The sequence below is a fragment of the Coenobita brevimanus genome, chromosome 33 (genome assembly GCF_032717465.1).
Source record: "Coenobita brevimanus isolate Jiangsu-jjx chromosome 33, ASM3271746v2, whole genome shotgun sequence".
Lineage (NCBI taxonomy): Eukaryota > Metazoa > Arthropoda > Malacostraca > Decapoda > Coenobitidae > Coenobita > Coenobita brevimanus.
Genome location: NC_136986.1, coordinates 39,864,045 through 39,888,306, shown reverse-complemented (window position 1 = coordinate 39,888,306; position 24,262 = coordinate 39,864,045). Strand labels below are relative to the sequence as shown.

General features: G+C 43.4%; 1 protein-coding gene across 1 annotated transcript in view; it reads right to left on the bottom strand.

The window, feature by feature from the left end:
• Positions 1-23,456, bottom strand: part of LOC145395868 (uncharacterized) — a 30,301-nt gene extending 6,845 nt beyond the window's left edge. Inside the window, exons 1-11 of the mRNA XM_080269392.1 lie at positions 23,361-23,456; positions 20,467-20,651; positions 18,268-18,361; positions 17,997-18,092; positions 17,093-17,230; positions 16,258-16,342; positions 14,584-14,694; positions 13,554-13,699; positions 10,219-10,339; positions 9,166-9,251; positions 6,817-6,933 (exon numbers count right to left, since the gene is read on the bottom strand). Of these exons, the coding sequence (XP_080125518.1) occupies positions 6,817-6,933; positions 9,166-9,251; positions 10,219-10,339; positions 13,554-13,699; positions 14,584-14,694; positions 16,258-16,342; positions 17,093-17,230; positions 17,997-18,092; positions 18,268-18,361; positions 20,467-20,651; positions 23,361-23,456 (1,275 nt within the window). The remainder of the gene's footprint in view (positions 1-6,816; positions 6,934-9,165; positions 9,252-10,218; positions 10,340-13,553; positions 13,700-14,583; positions 14,695-16,257; positions 16,343-17,092; positions 17,231-17,996; positions 18,093-18,267; positions 18,362-20,466; positions 20,652-23,360) is intronic.
• Between the last annotated feature and the right edge of the window lie 806 nt (positions 23,457-24,262).

Here is a 24,262-nt window from a genome sequence, read left to right as displayed (position 1 = left end):
CCAACCACTTCTCACCCTAGCCACAGAGCTAGCTCCAGCCCCACCTCCAGCACACAACATGTCTCCCAAATAACAAAACTCTTCCACACACTCAAGAGATTCACTAGCAAGTTCAATCCTTTCATGTCTGACGATCTCCACCTGCTCACCCCGGCACGCCGTACACATAAAATCAGCATTATCTCGCAGTCTACCTCTGATACCACTACATCTCTTATGCACCCATTTATCACACACACCACACAAGATGGAATTACTTCCCACGCCCTTGTGGCAAACTGCACATGGCCACTCTCCCTCGTCTTTGACAGTACCGCCACCAACCTTAGATATCATCACTTTTGTTTTATCTGCATTTACCCTTAAACCCTTTTGCCCCATACCATCTCTCCACTTCCTAAACCTTTCCTCCGCCTCCCTTTCATTCTCTGCAATCAACACCAAATCATCAGCATACAACTCCCACGGGAGTCCGTTTCTAAAGTCACGTGAAAGGGCTTCAAGTACCACGATAAACAACATGGGACTCAAGACTGACCCCTGATGTACACCAACATTCACGGAAAACTCATCACTCAAATCTCCATTCACTCTCACCTGGGTGTGAGCACCCACATACATGGCCATAACCACCCTAACCAGCCACTCCACCAAGCCAAGCTTTCTCATTGCCCACTTCACCACCTCTCTAGGGACTCTGTCAAAGGCCTTTTCCAAATCAACAAAAACAAAATAAAGATCCCTTCTCCTACCAATATATTTTTCCTGAAGCTGTCGAACAATGAATATGGCATCAGTGGTCCCCCTACCTGGCATAAACCCAAGCTGCATCTCATCAATATTCACTCTTTCTCTAATCATACCTTCTAAAACTCCCTCCATTACCTTCATTATCTGATCTAAAAGCTTTATACCTCTATAATTTCCTCTTTCCAGGTCATCACCCTTCCCTTTATACATATTTACAATTACACTCTTCAGCCAATCATCTGGGACAACACACTCATAAATAATCCTATTTATCAGGTCAGTGACTAAACTCACCCCTATATCGCCTGAGGCCTTCAACATTTCAGCAGTCAACCCAGACACACCTGCTGCCTTCCCCACCCTCATCCTGCCTATTGCCTCACTCACAGTAGCAGTATCAATCAAAGGCCAAGGGCCAGACACTGGATCTGCTGGCTCCAAACCTTCCCTGTCCCAGTCAAACTCCTCATTCAACAACCGGTTATAATGCTCTCTCCATGCATCTTTAATATCTTCACTGTTCACCACTACCCTTCCTTCATCATTCTTCACACACTGCTCACCTATGATATCCCGATTATCCCTCTTCACCTGACCTGCCACCCTAAATATATTTTTCCTTTCCCCATGATTTAGGTTATCAAGTGCAGTAATCACTCTAATATCCGGACGCCCAATAACCGAACATCCCCACTAACCGAACCTTATCGTCCTGGGATCAAACATTCCCAAAATGGTCCGAAAATCCAAAAAAATTGGAAAAAAAAATCGATTTTTTGCCGTCCGTAATTTGAACTTGCCGCGCGCGCCGCGTGAGAGCATTGTTTTGGTTCGTCATTCCTCCGACGTCCGATAGAGCGCCGCTGCATCCTCCCCACTTCCCGCCTGTTTCTCACCGCGACAAGACCTGCGCTGTTCGCCATGGCTGCCCACGTGCTCGCTTTTGTGGTGGTGCCGTACTTGCTGCAAGGCCTCCTGCTGCTCTCTGCCCTACTCTTAGTGTGTGTGATGATGGCCCCGCCTCCTGAGAAAAGGAAGAGAGTGGTGTTGACTCTGGAGAAGAAACGGGAGATATTGGAGAAGGTTGATGCGGGTTGGTCTTCCTCTCGCATTCTCCGCGAGTTCAACCTGGCCCGGTCGACTTTGTTCGATATCAAGCGTTCCCGAGACAAGCTCATGCAGTACACGGCTGACTTCTCGTCGAGAAGCAAACGCAACGTGGAGAGGAAGGTTATGTTTACCCCCAAGTATGCAGAGATCGACCGCTCCACGTTGATTTGGTATCGACAGCAACGTGCAGCTGGTGTGATGGTACGTGGAACGGAGCTGAAGGCTGCTGCTGAGAAGTTTGCAAGGCTTCATGACGCCCTTGACTTCAAGGCATCCGAGGGTTGGCTCTTCGCGTTCAAGTTACGACATGGCCTTACTAACCGTAAAGCACATGGCGAAGCATTGGACGCTAACGAGGATGGAGTGGACGAGTTTCGGCACAAGGTGAAAGGCTTGATCGACAGGGAGGGCCTCACTCTCGGTCAAGTCTATAACGCTGACGAAACTGGCCTATTCTATCGCTCGGTGCCAACGAACACTCTGGCCGATGAGACGGAGAAGCGTGTACCTGGCCGCAAGCTTTCTAAGGAACGGATATCTGCTTTGTGTTGTGCCAATGCTAACGGCATGCACCGGCTTAAGCCCGTTATTGTTGGCCGTGCAAAGCAGCCTCGGTGCCTTCGTGGGGTGATGGATGTCCTTCCTGTCGTATGGTACCATTCTTTGAAAGCATGGTTCACAGCTGTGATTTTCAAAGACTGGTTTCACCATCACTTCGTCAAGGAGGTCATACATTACCAGACGAAGACACTGGGAATTCCTCGCGACCAGGTAAAGGCTCTCCTTCTCCTCGACAATGCACCTGCCCACCCGTGCGACAAGGACTTGGTTGCTGAGAATGGCCGTATTAGGTGCATGTTTCTGCCACCTAATACGACTGCTCTCATTCAACCAATGGACCAAGGAGTGATCGTGGCAACAAAGCGCCTGTACCGTCGGAAGTTCCTGGACGAGGTGATGGTGGTTCTCGAGGACGAGGACGAGCGCAGGGAAGGACGTGACACTCGAGGCAAGCGGACTTTGGAAAACCTTCGCCGCTACAACATCAAGTCTGCGCTGTACAACTGGGCTAGTGCATGGAAGGAAGTCCCTGTGAAAACTCTTGAAAATGGTTGGTCTCGTCTGCTTCTCGGAACAGATGTGGAGTACGATTTCCTAGGGTTTGACGTGGATGACTTCCATGCACGGCTACGTACGCACGGCGAAGTTGTTGATGTGGACGATGTTCGTGAGTGGTTGGACAACGACGAGGGCAATCCTGGGTATCAGACATTGTCTGATATCGAGATCGTGTCTTCGGTTGCTGGTGTTAGTCCCGAACTTGAAGATTCCGACGACGAAGGCGATGATGATGCAGACTCCGCCCAGCAGGACACTACTCCAGCCATCCCCAAGCTGAGCGCACTCCGGGAACATCTAGAGTTCGTCCTAGACTACCTGGAACACCCGGACTGCGACAGGGAGATGGGGCCCTTGGGACTCGTGGAGGAAGTGCGTGCTTTCCGGCAGCGCATCATCAATCGCCAGAATCGTCGGTCCTTGCGTCAGTCAACGATTGACAGTTTTTTCAGGCCCGTGACCCCCGCTGTGCCAAGCCCTGGTTCCACTCCGTTGCCTCCCCAAGACAGGCCCTCATGCTCCGAGCCACAGCCCATTACATCAGCTACAGTGGAGTCACCGCTCAACGTGAGTTTGCGGCTGTCTTCAGAGTCTTCTGTAGTCGGTACGCCATCACCACTACCCACTGATGCACCCCTTGGACGCCTGCCAGTGATACTCTCGGGCTCTGACAGTGAATAAACAGCAAGAACTTCTCCACTAGACCACACGGTAATTTTGAGTGTTGTGCAGTGAAAAAAATGGTGTGTTGTGTTAAGGTTTTCAAGTTGGGAGAAAAGACTAAGTAGAAAAGAAATTTAACGTAACTAACCTTCTTTGTTTTGGCTTTGGAAACTTAAAAAAACTTGGGAAAAGTTAATGTGCAACACTTAAATTTAATGGAACATTATTTGGACTAAAGTGAACACTGTGAAAAGAACGGACTTCTGTGTGTTAGTGACTAAGTTCAGTGCAAGACTTCAGGAAGAGTGTAGTGCAAGTGCTTCAGGAAATCGTTCTTACTGTCAGAGTCCGAGAGGAGGCGGTTATTCATCGAGGTGGCCAGGGACTTGCTGTAAGTAGCCAGAATGTTTCATGTTGTACTATTTTCCATACTATATTTACCAGAATGTTTCATATTGTATTTTTTCCCATACTATACTTACCAGAAAGTGTCATACTGTACTTCTTTCCATACTAAACTTACCTCATGCATGTGCAGTAGGAATGTGTTTTTCAGAGTTCGGTTAGGTTCGGTTAGGTTAGGTTCGGTTAGAGTCCATAAGTACCAGAATGTTTATTAATGTATGAACATACTTCTAAACCCACATTTTATGTTTCTATTGCATTTATTTCAGTCATTTATGTGCCTTATTGGTGTGATTTGGGTGTTAAATAGGTGCTATGCATGTCCGGAGGGAGCTGTATAGGTGTTTCTCTGTGTTAGGGTCCGTAAGTACAAGTCCATAAGCTGGGGCCCAATATCCGGACGAAACCAATATCCGAACCTACCGATGGCTCTATTGATCTGGATATTGGAGGGGTTACTGTAATTGTCTCTGTGACTCAGACTTTGCCCTGTATACCTCTCTCCTAGCCCTACGCTTGGCAGCCAAATATTCCTCTTTGCTACCACCCTTCTTCCATTCCCGGAAAAGCCTTCTTTTCTCCTTAATTGCAGCTTCTACACCCTCATCCCACCACCAAGTTACTTTATGTCTTGGTGGTCCTCTTGTCCAGCCGCATGTTACATCAGTAACTCTCAAGAAATTGTTCTTGAGGGCTCTGTACTGTTCATTAATGCCTCTGTCTACAGCTCCCTGTTCAGCCACCACTATATATATATATATATATATGTATACAGTATATAGATAGATAGATACAGATATAGATAGATAGATACAGATATAGATAGATACACAGAGAGATAAGATATATATATATATATATATACTGTATAGATAGATAGATAGATATAGATATATAGATGGATATATACAGTATACTGTATATAGACAGATAGCTAGACAGATATAGATATATAGATATAGACAGATAGATAGATACATAAATAAATAAATATATATATATATATATATAGATACAGATAGATAGATATTTATCTATCTATCTATCTATTGCCAGATGCCTCAATCCCGTTTGGGGTGGCCACAAACAAATCGCCTCCACGTCGTCCTGTACCCCGCCATTTCACTGCCCTGCTCCCAACTCACACCCCCCTCTCTCATATACCTCTCCACCCCATCCCTCCATCTCATCCTCGGCCTCCTCCTCCCTCTTCCCCCCTCCACCTCACTTACATACACTCTCTTCGTCAGTCTTTCACCCTCCATCCTCTCCACATGGCCAAACCACCTCAGTGTGTTCCTCATAACACTTCCTATCACATCCACATCCACACCACAATGCTCCTTTATATCCTCATTCGTCAGCCTGTCTCTCCATGTGACTCCACAGGCTCCTCTTAAATAACTCATTTCCACTGCTCTCACTCTTGACTTGTGTCCTTCCAACAATGTCCAAGCTTCACTTCCATACGTTGGAGTTGGTATCACAATACTGCCATGTAGTAACTTTTTCACTTCCATGCTCACTTCCCTGTTTCTTATCACTGCTTTCAAAGAACCAGCAACCTTTCTTCCCTGCTGTACCCTTTCAAGCACTTCACCCTCCAAACCTCCATCCTTACTCATCACACTACCCAAGTACTTAAACATACTCACATTTTCCAATTCCTCACCATCCAACCTCGCTGTACATTCACTGACTTCACCTCTCTCAAAGACCATCACTTTACTCTTCCCTACATTCACCTTTAGATTCCGTTTCTTGCACACTCTCCCAAACTCATCCACCAAGCCTTGCAGCTCCCCTTCGTTTTCACTCAACAACACAGTATCATCAGCAAACAACAGTACAGGGAGTTTCCAAACACTACCCTCTCTCACCAGGGCCACTCCAACATTCACTACCCTACCTTGTGCCTCTTTTATTACCCCATCCATTTACAGATTGAACAACCATGGAGACATGACACATCCCTGTTTCAACCCAACCTTCAAAGAGAAATATTCACTTAGTTCACCATCCACACACACTGCAGCCTTAGCACCATCATACATACCTTCACAGCATTCAACAACTTTCCATCTACTCCATATATTCTTAATACTTTCCACAATCCTTGTCTATCCACCCTGTCATATGCTTTCTCCAAATCCATGAAAGCCGCATACAACTTCTTTCCCTTCTCTAGAAACTTTTCCACTAAAGATCTAAGAATGAATATCTGATCTACACATGAATATCTATATTTATTTATATATATTTTTCTAAATCATACTTTGATCTGTTTTACCCTGTCCACATCTTCTACCTTTTACTGTCTCACTGTCCTCTACCCTGCTGTGCATTACCATGTCCTGCTCGCCTCACCTTCTTTGCCCTGCACTGCTTCACCTTGCTAATTTTCTCTTACCCTGCCCTACCTTGTTACACCATCCCCTGCAGCTGCTGTCCCTTACCCTGCCTTAACATCCTCTACACTGCTTTGCTTTACACTCCCATGCTCTGCCTCACTCAGCCCTTATTTTTAATAATATTCTGTCTAATCCTGCCCATTTCTGCTATACACTCACTCCTCTTTTTCATGCTGTTTCCTATGCCCTTTTTTTTTTTTTTTTTACCCTGTCATCCCTTACCTTCTTTTGCCTCAGTTTCCTTCATTCCTCCTCATCTGAAATTTCTGTCCTCCTCCCTCCCTAACCTTTCCACTCCTCTCCATTGCTCTGTCTCACCATACCTCACCATCCCCTGCAGTGTCTCTCCCTACCTTACCCTGCCTGTCCTGGTGAAGTGGTGTATAACGGCTGATATAAGGCAGCTCTCCTGATCCTCTAACTGTAACTCCGACACCTCCAGAGAACCCAAGACGTCATGCACCTCCTTGCTGATCTGAAGGAAAATAAGCTTCCTCACTAATTAGCAATGTAAATATCTATCAGACTGAAACAGGGTTGTATGATGTCTCCATGGCTGTTTAATATATACATGGATGGGGCTGTAAAGGATGTGCAGTGTAGGGCAGTGGATGTGGGGGTGGCTCTAATGAATGAGGGTGAGATTTGGAGGATTCCGGTGTTGCTGTTTGCTGATGATACAGTATTGTTGAGTGAAGATGAATGGGAGTTGCAAGGTTTGGTGAATGAATTTGGGACAGTGTGTAGGAGGAGGAAGCTGAAAGCTAATGTAAACAAAAGTAAAGTTATGGTGTTTGAGAGGAACGAAGGCACAGAATGTACAGTGAGGTTGGATGGTGAGGATATGGAGAGTTTGAGTGCATTCATGTACTTGGGTAGTGTGATGAGAAAGGATGGAACTTTGAGGGATGAAGTGTGTGAAAGGGTACAGCAGGGAAGGAAGGTTGTTGGTTCACTGAAAGCAGTGATGAGAAATAGGGAGGTGAGTATGGAAGTTAAGAAGTCACTGCATGATAGTATTGTGATCCCTACCCTGGCGTATGGAAGCAAGGCGTGGACCTTGCAAGAGGGGAACAAGTCAAGAGTGAGAGCAGTGGAAATGAGTTACTTGAGAGGAGCATGTGGAGTGACATGGAGGGACAGGTTGACGAATGAAGTGAAGGAACGTTGTGGGGTGGATGTGGATGTGGTTGAGAAGATTAGGAGAAATACACTGAGGTGGTTTGGACATGTGGAGAGAATGGAGAATGAAAGACTGACTAAGAGGGTGTATGTAGGTGAGGTGGAGGGAGGGAGAGGGACGGGTAGACCGAGGATGAGGTGGAGGGATGGAGTTGAGAGGTATATGAGGGAGGGGGGTTGAGTTGGGGGGAGGGTAGTCAAATGGTGGGTGACAGAGCGACTTGGAGGCGTTTTGTCTGCGGCCACCCTTTGCGGGATTAGGGCGTTGGGCTATAGATAGATAGACAGACTCTCTATCATCATTGTAGTCATGCTTACCCCATTTCAACACATCATAATCACTATCACCATCATCTTAACTTTATTTCCCACTAATATGGAGTGATTACAATCCAATGAGAAGAAAAGGAATACCTTAAAAGTAAGAGACTAGTGGCAGAGTGAAAGGAAAGGATAAAAGTACGTATAAGTAGAAGAGTTCCCTGACCCTATTTCTCACTGATCAATGGGGTGGGAATAATCCAGAAATATTAGGATGACAGCTTAACGGAGGATTCAATGGAAATCTCAGAAAAATGGGCCATGCATCAAGTCAGTCATTATGTTTTCCCAATTCTCAGCTCCATCTCACTGGCAAAACCCATCCATATTTTTTTTTTCCTCATGATTCACAAATACAGGAGGGATAAAGCCATTCTACTCACCCTAGGAAAAAACAAAATCTCTTCACATAAATTATCATATTAAACATGTGCTGTGAAACCAGGGTTCTGGGGACTAGACTGATGTGTGAATGAGTGTCTGGCCCACTTTTGTACTTCCTCATTCTTAGTTTGTGGATCCTACTTCACTCCACCCTTTAGTGGAAGGAAAGGCCAGGGTGATGATGGTGACTGGCTGAAACTCAAGAAGGCTGCCTAACTGATCAATCTGAAGAACACAAACATGAAGATGGCCACTATTATTATTGTTACTGTTGTTGTTGTGGCCCCTGGCTCACCTGAACATGTGAACCTGGTAGACTACAGGCTAAAGTAACCCTTCTTCCACAATCCACCATTCTCTTTTGGGGGGAAAGGGAGGGAGTTGAGGGATGTATGTATAACTGCACTGCCCAGTTTTATCACTGCCACCATGTGAAAGCATTCCTCTCAAACATTAACCAATAATGTCTGAATGGAAACAATACACACACTACTCTATAAGCAGAAGAGTTGACTAAATAAACAGGTGAATGACTTACCTTGTCAACTGTTTATATACTCAGCACACACCAAATTCTGTTACATTAGCTAAAGAATAAAGGAAACTGTGGCTAAAAACTGGACACTTCCTTTATCAACCCTTTAAGCATGAGGATGTCATATTTATTTTGCTGCTGCCACCAGTTGATTTTTATTTACATCTTAAGGGGAGACCACCACCGGCAGAGGCTGCAACAAGAATAAAGTATACCTGAGACCCTCTGGCTGAAGGACTATGAACTAATTATGTCCATGTATTTAAAAACACCAAAGAACACTACCTTATTAGGTACATCTTCTATCCTTCCTTCAGTATTCCGTTCTGCCAGCATCAGCTCTGCTGGAGCTATGTGAACCATTGACAGGGCTGGGAGGGGCAGAACAGAGGGTAAGATGAGGTGCAAGGATACAGCTACTCTAGGAAAGGATGGAGCAGCACCATCCATGTAAATCTGGGCTGGAAGAATAACTAGTGCTGTTGATTACATATCAAATTCCAAATGATAATTATAATTGTTAATTGTAATAACCAGTTTACTCCTTCCACTACCATGGATCCAAAAACAAACACTTGCATGGGTCAGCTTTTTTTCATCTGTTGGCTGCTTTCCAAGGTGCATGGTCTAATGCTGTGCTGCTGTCATACTGCATAACCCTGACATCATCATCCTTTGTTTTCTTGATCAGCCTGCTGGGGCTCTGCTTTCTGCACATTCAAGATTGTGGTGCTTTGCTTCACTTTACCAGTTACACCCACACAGTCTCCCTTCTACACATTCAAGATTGTGGTGCTTTGCTTCACTTTACCAGTTACACTCACAGTCTCTCTAGCTGTTCTCTAGCTGTATGTCAGACTACCTCAGCCTATCCATAGACATCATTTCACTGACATTCTAAATGCCCAAGCATCTTCTCAAATCTACTTTATGTCTTTTAGTGAGGTATTAGACAAACATTTCAATATTTTTGTTTTAGCACACTCAAATCTGCAAACATTTTTCACCTCCTACAACCCATGTTTCACTAACATACAGTACTGCACTTTATACACAGGAAACATATAGTTTTCTTTTCGTATATACAGAGTCCCTTCATTACAGATTTTGTCCAACCTAGCAACAGATGATGTAACTCAACCAAGGAAACTTTTCAGCAGTCATGCAATTTATGCAATAGAGTAAACTGATACATAAAAGCAGTGGTAGAAGCTGAGAGTTGCAGGAATAAGTCAAAAAAAAAAAAAAAAAAAAAAAAAAAAAAAAAAAAGGTGAAAAGGGGAAAAGAAAGGAGTAATAAAAATAGCATAACCAAAGATGCAAACACTGATGATTTACCAGAACAATGAGGTGCCGGGAAGATGGCCAGCAGAGGGTTGAGAGAGGCAGGGGGTCCACACACTCTAGCCAGCAGACCTTCCTCCTTTGATGCCAATTCCTCACTAACACAAGCCACATACTGTACACACAAAACACCACTGTCATCATCATCAGTAGTATTATTACCACCACTACCACCACCATCATAACCTTATTTCTGACAAAAGAAGAAAAAAAATGGGTTGAGTAGTATCCAGAACACAAGAAGAAACATTATCAACAAAATGCTAGATGAAATAAGACATTTTCAAACATCACAGTGTACAAGCCTCTAAAATCTTGGCTCACCGTCATAAATAAAATCCACTCCTAAATTGTGTTTTATTACAGGTTTACAAACAATAAACAATATTAATTATATTATACAGACCCCCTCCCATATCACCCTACAGAATTATTACATCAACAGAATTTCATCACCCTCATCTGTATTCTCTTCCTCCTCCTCCTGTACCTTCTCATCACTATCATCATCATCATCCTCAGCTTAATCCTAATCATCATCATCTCAGCCTTAACTACCACCCAAAAGATAGGATGAGGCACAAGAGAGAAAACCCAAAGTAGGAAAACTATAAAAATGGCACCCAATGAAATGGACCACAGTCATTTGCATACCATTTGAGTCTTCAAAATCTTGGCTCAGTTTCACATTTCTAAAAATGTTTTTTTCTTTTCTTTTTTAATAATTCAGGACAAGTTTTTATATCATAAATGACATCCCACATCAAAACTTAAATACATTCACAGCATAAGTTTAAAATTCAAGAAATACTGTATAGTTTCTATTTGCTTATCCAACATAGTATACATACCTCTTATGGGATTATAATGCTATCTATCTATCTATCTATTGCCAGACGCCTCAATCCCGTTTGGGGTGGCCACAAACAAATCGCCTCCAAGTCGCCCTGTCCCCCGCCATTTCACTCCCCTGCTCCCAACTCACACCCCCCTCTCTCATATACCTCTCCACCCCATCTCTCCATCTCATCCTCGGCCTCCCCCTCCCTCTTTCCCCCTCCACCTCACTCACATACACTCTCTTCGTCAGTCTTTGACCCTCCATCCTCTCCACATGGCCAAACCACCTCAGTGTGTTCCTCATAACGCTTCCTATCACATCCACATCAACACCACAACGCTCCTTTATATCCTCATTCGTCAGCCTGTCTCTCCATGTGACTCCACAGGCTCCTCTTAAATAACTCATTTCCACGGCTCTCACTCTTGACTTGTGTCCTTCCAACAACGTCCAAGCTTCACTTCCGTACGTTAGAGTTGGTATCACAATACTGTCATGTAGTAACTTTTTCACTTCCATGCTCACTTCCCTGTTTCTTATCACTGCTTTCAAGGAACCAGCAACCTTTCTTCCCTGCTGTACCCTTTCAAGCACTTCACCCTCCAAACCTCCATCCTTACTCATCACACTACCCAAGTACTTAAACGTACTCACATTTTCCAATTCCTCACCATCCAACCTCGCTGTACATTCACTGACTTCACCTCTCTCAAAGACCATCACTTTACTCTTCCCTACATTCACCTTTAGATTCCGTTTCTTACACACTCTCTCAAACTCATCCACCAAGCCTTGCAGCTCCCCTTCGTCTTCACTCAACAACACGGTATCATCTGCAAACAACAGTACAGGGAGTTTCCAAACACTATCCTCTCTCACCAGGGCCACTCCAACATCCACTACCCTACCTTGTACCTCTTTTATTACCCCATCCATGTACAGATTGAACAACCATGGAGACATGACACATCCCTGTTTCAACCCAACTTTCAAAGAGAAAAATTCACTTAGTTCACCATCCACACGCACTGCAGCCTTCGCACCATCGTACATACTCTTCACAGCATTCAACAACTTCCCATCTATTCCATGTATTCTTAACACTTTCCACAATCCTAGTCTATCCACCCTGTCATATGCTTTCTCCAAATCCATGAAAGCCGCATACAACTTCTTTCCCTTCTCTAGAAACTTTTCCACTAAAGATCTGAGAATGAATATCTGATCTACACAACCTCTTCCCTTTCTAAAGCCTCCCTGTTCTTCTCCAACTAATTTCTCTGTTCTTTCTCTAACTCTGTCAATAAGTATCCTACCATATACTTTTCCTATTATACTAAGAAGACAAATGCCCCTATGATTACCACACACTTCTTTTTCCCCTTTTCCTTTGTACAAGGGAATAATTATACCTGACTTCCAATCCTCCGGGACTCTACCTTCCTCCCAGGCCAATCTGCACATCTTCCACATCCATTCGACTACTATCTCTCCCCCATGCTTCAGCATTTCACCACACACTCCATCAATCCCTGGGGCTTTCCCTGATTTAACTTTCTTCATTGCTTCCACAACTTCTATCCTACTGATTTCTTCCTGTCTTCTCACCTCCCTCCTTCTCCCAGCCATTCCCCAGCCACTTATACTCGCATTACTTCCATCCTCTACGTTCAACAATTCCTTAAAGTGTTCTCTCCATCTGCTCACTTTTTCTCCCTTCTCCACTAGTAATCTACCATTTTTATCTTTCACTCCCCTGCTAACTCCACTTCCACCCTGTCTTACTCTTTTCACCTCTTTCCAGAACATTTTCTTACAGTCCCTCCACTTTACACTCAAATTCCTTCCAAATTCCTCATCCACTCTCTTCTTACTCTCTCTTACTAATCTTTTCACCTCTCTCTTTCTTTCTACATATAACTCTGTCTTCCGCCTCTCAACTTCTTCCACGCCCCTATTTCTCATCCATTCATTGTATGCTTTCTTCTTTTGTGCCACAGCCCGTTTCACCTCTTCAGTCCACCACGCTGTTCCTTGCACCCCCCTCCTTCTTCTCTTCCTTCCACACACCACATCACATGCTGCACATATTTCTTCTGTAAATATTCTACACACACCTTCCACGTCCCCCACTACTTTGATGTAAACATGACCCAGCTTATGCATCTGTCATAATGGATCAGTTACATTCAATAACTATCTGAAGTAACCCTATCTCTGCTCTTGGTACATCTGTTTATTTACGTTAACACCAGATCATTTTGTTAACTGAGAGAATTCCTGACAGTCAAAGGATAAACATACAGGCTACACTGACCAGATACACTGTACATTTACCACCAAGCTACCAAGGCATGTAGATGATCAGACCAACATCAAAGAATACCTCAGCTTCATAGCCTACTCATCTAATATTTGGAATTATAAGCACACAGAAATCTTGCTAAACTTTCCATCTCTTAGGTTCTTTCTCTTTCCCAGTACTGACTTGTTTGTTCTGCCATATTTGTGTGAATGATAGTGAGGTGGCAGCAGTGGGTAGGAGGTAGTAGGGTGGCCCAAATACAGCTGTAGCCACACTCTCTCCCTTCACACGCTTTACTACCTCCATTTCTGCCACATTTACACAGCTTCCTGCAGAGAGTACGGAGATAACAGAAATTAGTAATAAATGCCATTTCGGGGAGACCACCACAAACAGCATAATCAGAACTAGCTGGAGCCTCTGTTGTTGAGTCAGTAGCAAATGCATCTGCCAATCCTCCTGGCCTAGGGTTGATCCCAACTAAGGGTATGATGAGGTGCCCTTGATGATGTAAACATACTGTTCTCACATTCACTCACTCAGACTGAATTTGTATTGCATATCTGGTTGCCCATGTCAGGCATGTGCAAGCTGGCCAATATAATTCACACATGCAAAACACACTAATCTATAACAAAGAGTATAGTTCTTACACCTGCATATACAGCAAATTGTTACACACACACACACACACACACACACACACACACACACACACACACACACACCAATACAGTATACTGTACTATGGTCACTACACTAACAAAGAATTTCTCAGCACTTACTTGTGTATACAATGTAATGTAAATGTATACAGTATTAACTAAATGTAGGTAAAACAGTTTCATTATCATCATCCCAATCCTAATTCTCACCTATGAGTTTGGGTGAGGCTGTAGTTCAAAATATATAATTTTCCACATTCATAAATCATACTCCACAAGCAGATTTTTATTAATATGGCAAGATCAGACTACAGTTCATCCACCTTAACTTGGCAGAGATTTTCATCCTTTTGCATCTTATTTCCTGTAGCACAAGTGAAAAATAAAACAACAATACAGCTCTGCATTCTTTCCACAGCACTTCTTTGTGATTAGCATCATATTCTAGCTTTAATCTCCTGTTACAGCTCAGCAGCCAAGACACAGAGATGATAATTTTAGGCCAAGTTAAAGTGGACAGAGCAGAGCCAACACTATGACCCACAAACCCTGTGTGGTTGAGACGGTGCGTGTGAGGTTGGTGTAGAGGCTGAGACGAGAGGCGATGGAGCTGGGAAGGCACACTGGCTCCACCATTACCTCCTGTATGTCCAACAACACTAACACACACGGTGAAAACACTAACAATTAATCATAAACAATATGCTCTGGCTGGTGATAGCATAAAATAATAGTTACATAGAGAAAATCAAGAGCAACTCAATTATGCAATGCAAAACACTGCTGAAAGTCTGCAAAACTGCCCCTTTAAAAAAAAAAAAAAAAAATCAAGATCAGTTCACATGTAGATGCCTGGACACACTGCATTTCAAAGCCAGCAGATCATAGACAATGGGATAGACATACTGAGGAAGAGAGTTACAAACTGATAAGTTGTGCACATGAAAGAGAGGAAGATGCAGTGGTTTGCTGGTCAGTGTACTCTTGTGATGCAGGAGAACTAAGTCTATGGTTCAAGTCCTCTAACCTGGTGAACATTTAAAATGAGTGCTGCTCCTTTCAGATTCTTTCATATGTTTGCTCTCTGCCTGTTCAGATGATGGCATAGCCACTGATACAAACAAACACACCCAATGACACAACATTCACCTTTCACATGCCTTACTCTTCATACAGACATTCCTTCTCTATTCATACTGCACCAGCATGGGAAAGGTTAATTCTGGCTATCACTCTCCCTCCAAGGAGATGGTCCAAGCCTGCAGTAGATTTAATATGGACAGATACAGATACAGACAGCACATAAAAGACTGTGAGTATCGTACTTTTAACTTTTATTACAGAGCTGGAGAGGAAAAGGACATGAGTATGTAGCAAGACAGGTGCTGCATGCCTGCTGTACTGGGAAACGATTGCAGAAGGAATGTTCAAAGGAGCAGTGACCAGAACAGTAGCAATACAAGAAACAGAGGGATGCAATATTGTGGTGAAAAGAGAGAAGCTGAAGGGAGTTACTGAGATAAGGGAAGTTGATAAGGGTATATCTGGAGGGAGTTAGAAGGAGGACACATAGTCCAAGAACAATGTGATGGACAATACTGTATAAGTGAGAACATTACAGTATATGGAGGGGATAGTGTAATGGAGGGAAGGATGACATTGTGTACGGACAGATATATTTTTTTTTTTCTCAGACCAACCCTCACAGAATGTAGGGTGAGATAACAGACAGACAGAAAGACAGTGACTATCTGCTATCTATCATTCAACCCTTTACTAACCCATAAAGAGCTGAGGGGCCTGAGGCTAGACTATTTAGTTCTGACATTTAAGGTGAAAGTGATCAGTTGGACATCCAAATGGCATTAACAAATATGCAGAATAAATCTCAGTCACCCTTCATAGGCAAATCGTGTATTAAGTAAAGAACCTTTTTATAAGATCCAGTTCTTAGGCTACTGGTGTGTACATCATATGTTGGCAAAGAGGAGAATAATTGATGAGACAAAATGCAAGATGTGAAACCCATTCTCTGTATATTCCCACTCAGTGTAAATGAGGAAAACTGGGTGATGATGATGATGATGATAATGATGATGATGATAACAAAGAGAGCAAAACTTATGGCAAATTTAATAATACACCTGTAATAATTATTTAAAAAGAAAGAAAATGATGACAAGTGATGAAATACTGTACTACAACCAAGGCCATGTACTTACAGGTGAGAGGCTCCTGGTTCTGCAGTGTGGTTGGGAAGGTGAGATGGACATGAGGCTCTTTCCCCTTCACCTCAGCCAGCCATGACTGTCGCAGTGGGAGTGTGAAGGTGAGGAGTTGGATTCTAACTGACTTTGATGATCTCTTAACAACATTTACTTAGTGATTTATTCTGTACATCACACCTTAGCACCCTCTTGTATGTTATTATGGTATAGTTTGAAATTAAAATGATATAAATAACATACAAGCAAATGTCAAGGTGTAAGTAGGAAAATAAATCACTTAGCTGCTTTGAAGTCTTCCATACCTCTTCCATACCTATGTGACATTTAACCCCATCATGTAACTACACTTTCCAATTAACTCCATCACTATTTTCTGTTTTATTCACTGTACCTTCATGATCAAACCTCTTCCTACCAACCACCTTAGGAAAAGTTACCTACCATAAGAAACTTGATTTTGCCAACATCATAAGAGTCTTGTAATGGTATTTTCTAATTAGTTTCCCTTTAAGTGTATCCAGGAAAGGCAGGAAAGGGGGTAACAGCAATCCAGTTCCACTTTTATTTTTTATTTTACTTTACTTTTTTTTATTGGTGGTTCTCTGTAAAACATTCCAATATTGCCATGGCAGGTGGGTACTTCAGTTGTGCTGCTAACCAAGGTGGACTATATTCTTTATGCACAAACCAGTAAACAGTTAACACTACCAAAAGGTGAATGAGATGGCAAATATTAAGGGGAAAATGTACCTCTTTATTTCAGTGTAAAGGGTGTATGATTATATTTTCCTCTCCCCAAGTGGTCTCTCTCTCTCTCTCTCTCTCTCACCTTAAAGAGTGCTGTGAGGGTGTATGGGTCTGACGGGTATGTGGCTCCTGTGACCCAAACACCTCCCGCAGCTTCACCTAAAGGGGGCGCAGCTTCCTGGCTCTGCCCCCCTCCCTCTCCACTCTCAATGCCTGCAACCTGTGAAGAGAGGGATGGGTGAGAGAGAGGGAGAAAGAGACCGTGAAGAGTGGGATGGGTGAGAGAGAGGAAGGGAGAGACTGTGGAGAGTGGGATGGGTGAGAGAGAGGGAGAGAGAGACTGTGAAGAGTGGGATGGGTGAGAGAGAAAGAGGGAGAGACTGTGGAGAGTGGGATGGGTGAGAGAGAGGGAGAGAGAGACTGTGAAGAGTGGGATGGGTGAGAGAGAAAGAGGGAGAGGCTGTGAAGAGTGGGATGGGTGACAGAGGGAAAGAGAGACTGTGAAGAGTGGGATGGGTGAGAGAGAGGGAGGGAGAGAGACTGTGAAGAGTGGGATGGATGAGAGAGAGGGAGAGAGAGCCTGTGAAGAATAGGATGGGGGGAAAGGAATGTGAAAAAGGGAGTGGAAATGATTAAGAATGGGAATGATATGGATGGGAGAGAGGGAAAATGATGGAAAGGGGAGAGAGGGGATACGGAATGATAGGAGTGGGAGAGAAGGCAAAAGGAATTATTGTAATGGAAGAGACAGCAACAAATAGAAGGGAAAACAGAATACATGAAGGAGAAGCCAGGGAAGAGGGAAAGATGTGGCCATGAAAAAATATGGAAATGTATGATACTAGAATATATGAATGGAAAAACAGGGCAAAGGGAAAAATGATAGTATGAGAAAGATAAAACAAGATGTATGACAGATATGGATATAAGGAAGGAAAGACAGGAATGTGGGAAGTAAGGAGAAAGACAAATAAGAGATAACTTACATGGACGGCACTGAGATGGCGGGCATGTTCATGGGTAAGCAACATGGTGAACGCGTCCATGAGTGTCTGCACTGGCCCCCATGTCATCACCACCAGCTGGGCAGTATAAATAAAGGTGAAGCACTTTGTCATCACTAATAAAGGAGAGTAATGTTATAAAGTACTGGCACTCCTCCCTAAGACCAAAAATCTGATGGTACTGTATTTTTCTTCATGTATGTACTTCATTACCCTCTCTAATATAGGCAATGCAGTAAGATAAAGTTCCTACCTGGAGGGGGTGAACAGAGGCAGGAGGGAAGGCAGCAGCATCAGCAACCACACAGTCCAGAGCCTCCTGTACCTCCATTGATAACTCGGCTCCTCTGCATATCAGTGAGTGGAGGGCAGCACAGAAATTAACCCTTCAAGCCACTTTTTTTCCTTGGTTTCTTCTTTCAATATCCACACTATTTTTAAAACTTAACAGGATATCAAGCACTGAAGGGGTTTATAAATGCTAAATCTAAGAAATACTTTGAGATGGTTTTACTATGAGGATAGGATGGGGAAGGAGAAAATGACAAGCAAAGTGTATGTGAGTGAGGTTGAGAGAGGTAGGGGAAGAGGGATCCTGAGGATGAGATGAAGGGATGGAGGGATGAAGTTCAGTATATGAGAGGGGATGAGCTGGAGAGAAGGTAGCCAAATGACAGAGTGGAGAGCAATATGAGAGAGGGGGGGTGAGTTGGAGGGAAGGCAGGCAAATGGCAAAGGACAGAATGACAGAGATGAATTGTCTGAAGCCACCCTTTTATGGATTAAGGCATCTGACAATAGATATATAGACAGCAGTCTAATCATACCAGCTCAAATTGTATTTAATTCTGGAAGGATTTCAAACAATGAGGGAGATTGTAAAGGATTACTCTACTCCATCCAGTCCAAATATTATCTCCAGGCTGAAAAAAGGCATATTAGGGAAGACTAAACCTATAATATATGTCACTGGATTCAAGGGGTTAAGAAATATGAGATGTGAAAACTTACCTCGTACAATAGGGATGGAACCTGTATTACTTCTAACAATGGAAGAATATGAAGATAAAAGGCCAAATGTTAAAGAGAAGGAAAAGTTTTTTTTTTTTAATGATAATGAATGGGGGAAGGAAAAACAAAGGAAAAAAAAAATGTCCATGTGCCTAAAGGCATCCTCCATTCATAAAATATTTATAACAACTGGTACACTAGAAAATATCTGAATATTTGTTACCTCACCTGAGTCGTCAGTGGAAATGAGATCTGGATGATGATGATGATGATGATGATGATGATGATAATGATGATGATATCTGCTACAGGAGACATGGATGAAAAAGGAAATACCTCTAAGATAATTAACCATATTACCGCAACTGGAGGACCTGCGAACTTTATCCAGGCTAAAACACCATATTTTGCTCAGTTGAGAGATATCCCAGTTAAGTGGTTCCCATAAGATTATATTTGGATCGAAGATGATTTTTTGTCTATTCAACCAAACTCGTGGGAGTTACAGGGTTCACTACATGTTACTGTCACCAACAAGAAGCCTATATATGGTGGTGCTGTGAACCCTGGGTAGAGTGAAGCAGCTGTGTTGTCCACCCTGGAGCCAAACCTTCTCACATTTCCCTGCATCTCATTGAGGAAATGGACCCTGGTGAGGGTCTGTCTACCACAAGGGGTGCTGGTTCCCTACATGGTATATGTACTGTACCATACTGTACTGTACATGTAGGGTGCCTGGCTCCCTACATGGTACATGTACCATACCATGCTGTACTGTACATGTAGAGTGGCCCCACAAGAGCAACCAGGCACTGATATTCATGTACCATTGTTGGCTGCTATATCATCATCTTAAAAAAAAAAAAAAAAAGTGGCAAAATAAAAAGGCAGTAGCAGCCACTGAGGTGTAGGGATGTACGGCTAAGGTATTGTAGTCCAGTATGATTGAGAACAGATGGCCTGCCAACTGCCCTTGATGGCATTACATGATCCAAACCCTCCAGATGCCCAGCCCACTGCCCTTGATGGCATTACATGATCCAAACCCTCCAGATGCCCAGCCCACTGCCCTTGATGGCATTACATGATCCAAACCCTCCAGATGACATGTCTACTGCCCTTGATGGCATTACATGATCCAAATCCTCCCGTCATGTCTTGTGACAAGAGACACTGCAACTATCCCACCACCAGGCATAAATACAAGCACCACCAATACCTCTCAGTGCTGGAAAGGGAGGCCTTCATAAGGAGGCACCAATATAACCACAAGGCTCCATTGCCCAGTTTACAAACATCCCTCAACTCCTTCCCTCTTCTTGAAAGGAGGAGTGGACTAAAGGAAGAAGGTAATTCTAGCCTGCAGACCACTGGGTTCATGGCTTATGGAACCTGGGAGTAAAATTACAGTGCTACTATATTACCACTACTACAGTCATACCTCTCACTGTGGTTAAGGTCTGTATGAATGCGTGCCAGTGAGGCCAAGACAGCTGGTAAGTGGCCTCTGATGGGTGTGAGGGACAGGAGGCGGGTGTAAGGACTGCCCAACACACCCACACCCAGGCCAGGCAGCCGCGTACCCCCAACCACACCACCGCCCACTACTACTGTGCTCTCAACGGCCTGGAATAAACACACTGAATGAACAGTACAGCACATTTCTAACCTGACAAAGATCTCCAACCACTTTCAGTTCAGTTGATGGCCAAGTGTAGTCAGGCTGGAGGATTGATTTAACTATTAACCAAGGAGATTCAAACCTACTTCATAATTAAAGCCCATCAAATTTTATGCATCCACGACTTAGTATTCAAGCTGTGAGTGGTCCAGTTCTCTAAAATTAAAGGACGCTGACTATACAATGGAGCATTTATTCAACAATACTTTTCTTTCATCATCATCATCACAACCCTTGTTCCTCCATAAAAAGATGGGGTGAGGCGGAAAAAGTTGAGGGAAATTGGCAATGCAGTACTTTAGTCATTTACATCATCATCACTCCTATCTCTACTCATGCCTAAAAATCAGGGGTAATGTACCAACACCATGCTTAGTAAAATGAGTCACACAATCATTCAAACAATAAGAATCCGTAATATACCTCTTTGAAAGCAGTGATAAGAAACAGGGAAGTGAGCATGGAAGTGAAAAAGTTACTACATAACAGAATTGTGATACCAACTCTAACGTATGGAAGTGAAGCTTGGACGTTGTTGGAAGGACACAAGTCAAGAGTGAGAGCAGTGGAAATGAGTTATTTAAGAGGAACCTGTGAAGTCACATGGAGAGACAGGCTGACGAATGAGGATATAAAGAAGCGTTGTGGTGTGGATGTGGATGTGATAGGAAGTGTTATGAGGAACACATTGAGGTGGTTTGGCCATGTGGAGAGGATGGAGAGTGAAAGACTGACGAAGAGAGTGTATGTGAGTGAGGTGAAAGGGGGAAGAGGGAGGGGGAGGCCAAGGATGAGATGGAGGGATGAGGTGGAGAGGTATATGAGAGAGGGAGGTGTGAGTTTGGAGCAGGGCAGTGAAATGGCAGGGGACAGGGCGACGTGGAGGCGATTTGTTTGTGGCCACCCCAAACGGGATTGAGGCGTCTGGCAATAAATAGATAGACAGAATATACCTCTCAAGCTCAATCATATCTTCCTATAAAAGAAAGTCACATTAGGATCAAAAGTCAGTTGGTGTTTGCTTTCCTTAGCAGTGAAGATCTAAGCTGACCTAGTTAATATGACACACAAAGCAATGTAACTGTACAGGTCCATATGGCATCCACTAAAGTACTGGATCATCTCAGGGGTAGAGTGGTGGCCAGAATGAACCCTTCCCCATACTGTACTGCCAAAATATGAATGGAAACAGGATGTTTGTAGTGACACTGATGCATGTGGAAGCTCAAGAGTTATAATGACTGTTTCTGTGTGTCAGATTTGCTGTTGTTGCTCTGCCCTAGTCTGTCAGGTTGAACAGACCCAACCACCACAAGCAAGCATCCACCTTCCTGTGGATGACACCACCTTGCCAAGGTTGGAACAAAGTCCTTCCACATGGCGAGATGCAGGGAAAATGAAGGAGGCACAGCCCCCAAGATGATGAGCTGTGTATAGGAGTCTGAGCCAGGATTTTGACTACAGTACATGGTAAATGTGGTTGGGTTCCCGCCTGGGCGCGCTGCAGGCCTACCAGGCCAGCTTATAAGCCTTGACCCCACGTCATTCCCATACTGTTGTACTATTCCTCGGGGCAATGGGGACCATCCACCTACCACCTATTTGATGTACAGTACTAAAAGGTACTACACCTTGGCCAAGGGTGACCTGGAGCAATGCAGGGCAGAGCCAATAATTTTCCGAGCTACCTGTACATTCTCTGGCGTCATACCCCACGTGTGTGTCACCATCTGCATCACACACATATGCATTCATACAAAATGACATGAGAACAGTACTATCAGCATCAACCTTACATGTCTGCTATAACGTGTTTTAAACCCTACACTTAGGACAGAACATGGAAGTCCAGTCCTAAGGTCAACAGATTTGATACCCAGCTGCCCTAGTAGCCTACATGTCATCAGAGAAACACTAACACCCACCATCTCTGCTGTGATAAGCTAAGGATATCAAAAGGTTATATTAGTGATGCTTTTAAGTTGTGCCAGTGGGGCCATATGAAAGATAATGGTGAACACTGTGATGTCGAATTCCATCCATCATCCAACATTAATTTTATTCCGCACCAGAAATCAGAACCATCAAGGCCTAGGAATTTAATGCTAGAATGACCAACATACCTACATTGCCCCTATGAGCCAAAACCAGATGAGACAACCCACTTAATCACCAGTCATCCATTTACTGGCTATATGGTAACGACACTTTGTAGTACATTGTTTGGAAAACCATTTGGTCTGTCACTTGGTGCAGAGCCAGCTGAAGGCACCATTTAGCATTACACTGAATGAATGGATGGTAGGGGCCCCTCCACCTCGCTCCACAAAAATAAAATACCTAAATAAGCAAAGTGATCCTTGCAACACCCATGATCAAACTAAAGTTTCAAACCGCTCCTTGCAACACCTATGATCAAACTTAAGCTGCCAGTGGTTATATACGCTAAGCTTAATTAGCCCATCCCCGGACCCCTACGATCTTGATGGGGCAATGCATAATGAATGGACAATCGACGGTACTGCAAAATAAACAAAAATACGGTAGGAAGGAAAGGTAACGTAGGCCAATAATTCAAAACGTGGCCACAGATCAGATGACGGTCGGAGGCAATGCCTTTTCAACCACAGGTTTTGTCCTTGTATCATGCATACCTTATAAACGTTCTCCAAATCACCACTCTTCTCTCCTGTGTAGTCTAGAAGTATGAAGAGAATGGACTGGGAGGAAAATGGTTGACGTGTAGTCATTTCGGCATATATTTTAAATTATTCCCTCCGTGGCTAGTGGCTACATTTCCCGCATCTCATGAAAAGTGAGTAAAGGGGACAGCCTGAGAACTCAAATTTCTTATATTGCTTCAATCATATTGTTTCGAATAAATATTACAATTAATTTAGTTTCATTCTAATCGATTGTTTAATTAATATTATGCTAAGAAAATAAACTCTTGGTCAGTTTACATACAGCTTATATAATAGTTTTTGCCACGAAACATGATTTTTAATAGTAGCTTTCCTTTGAAATTGGAGTAAAGTTTTACAGAATATTTATTATTCCAGCTTATTTTTTATAGGTTTTCTCTTAATTTGTTTAATATTGTTGTTTTTAAAGAAATTACAAGTCTGTTCTAGAAGTGGGATATACCACCAACCTTGACGCATGCTCCGGGGAAAGATTCTGGTAGTGCAGAAGATACCATGAAGAGGCGAGAAAAATCACAAATAATCTCAAAAGGTAAGTGCGTGTTAGATGTTTTACTTCTGTAGGGTGTATTGTGGTGGCATGAAGGTTGTGTGAAAAGGAAGAAAAAGTGGAGGAATGGGAGGGAAAGGAGAAGAGAGGTGAGTTGGGATGATGGTGCGGGCATGGAGGCGTGAGGGTTTATTTGTATGTTTTTCGGGTTGTATATTTTTCGTTCAGTAATTTAATACTATATTCAGTTTTTTTTAATCGAGGCGAAGATGCACTTGACAGATTTGGGATGATTGGCTGGGTGCAACACTACTTCATAATCTAGCATTATTAACTGACAACAAATATCTGAGGGGGAAGT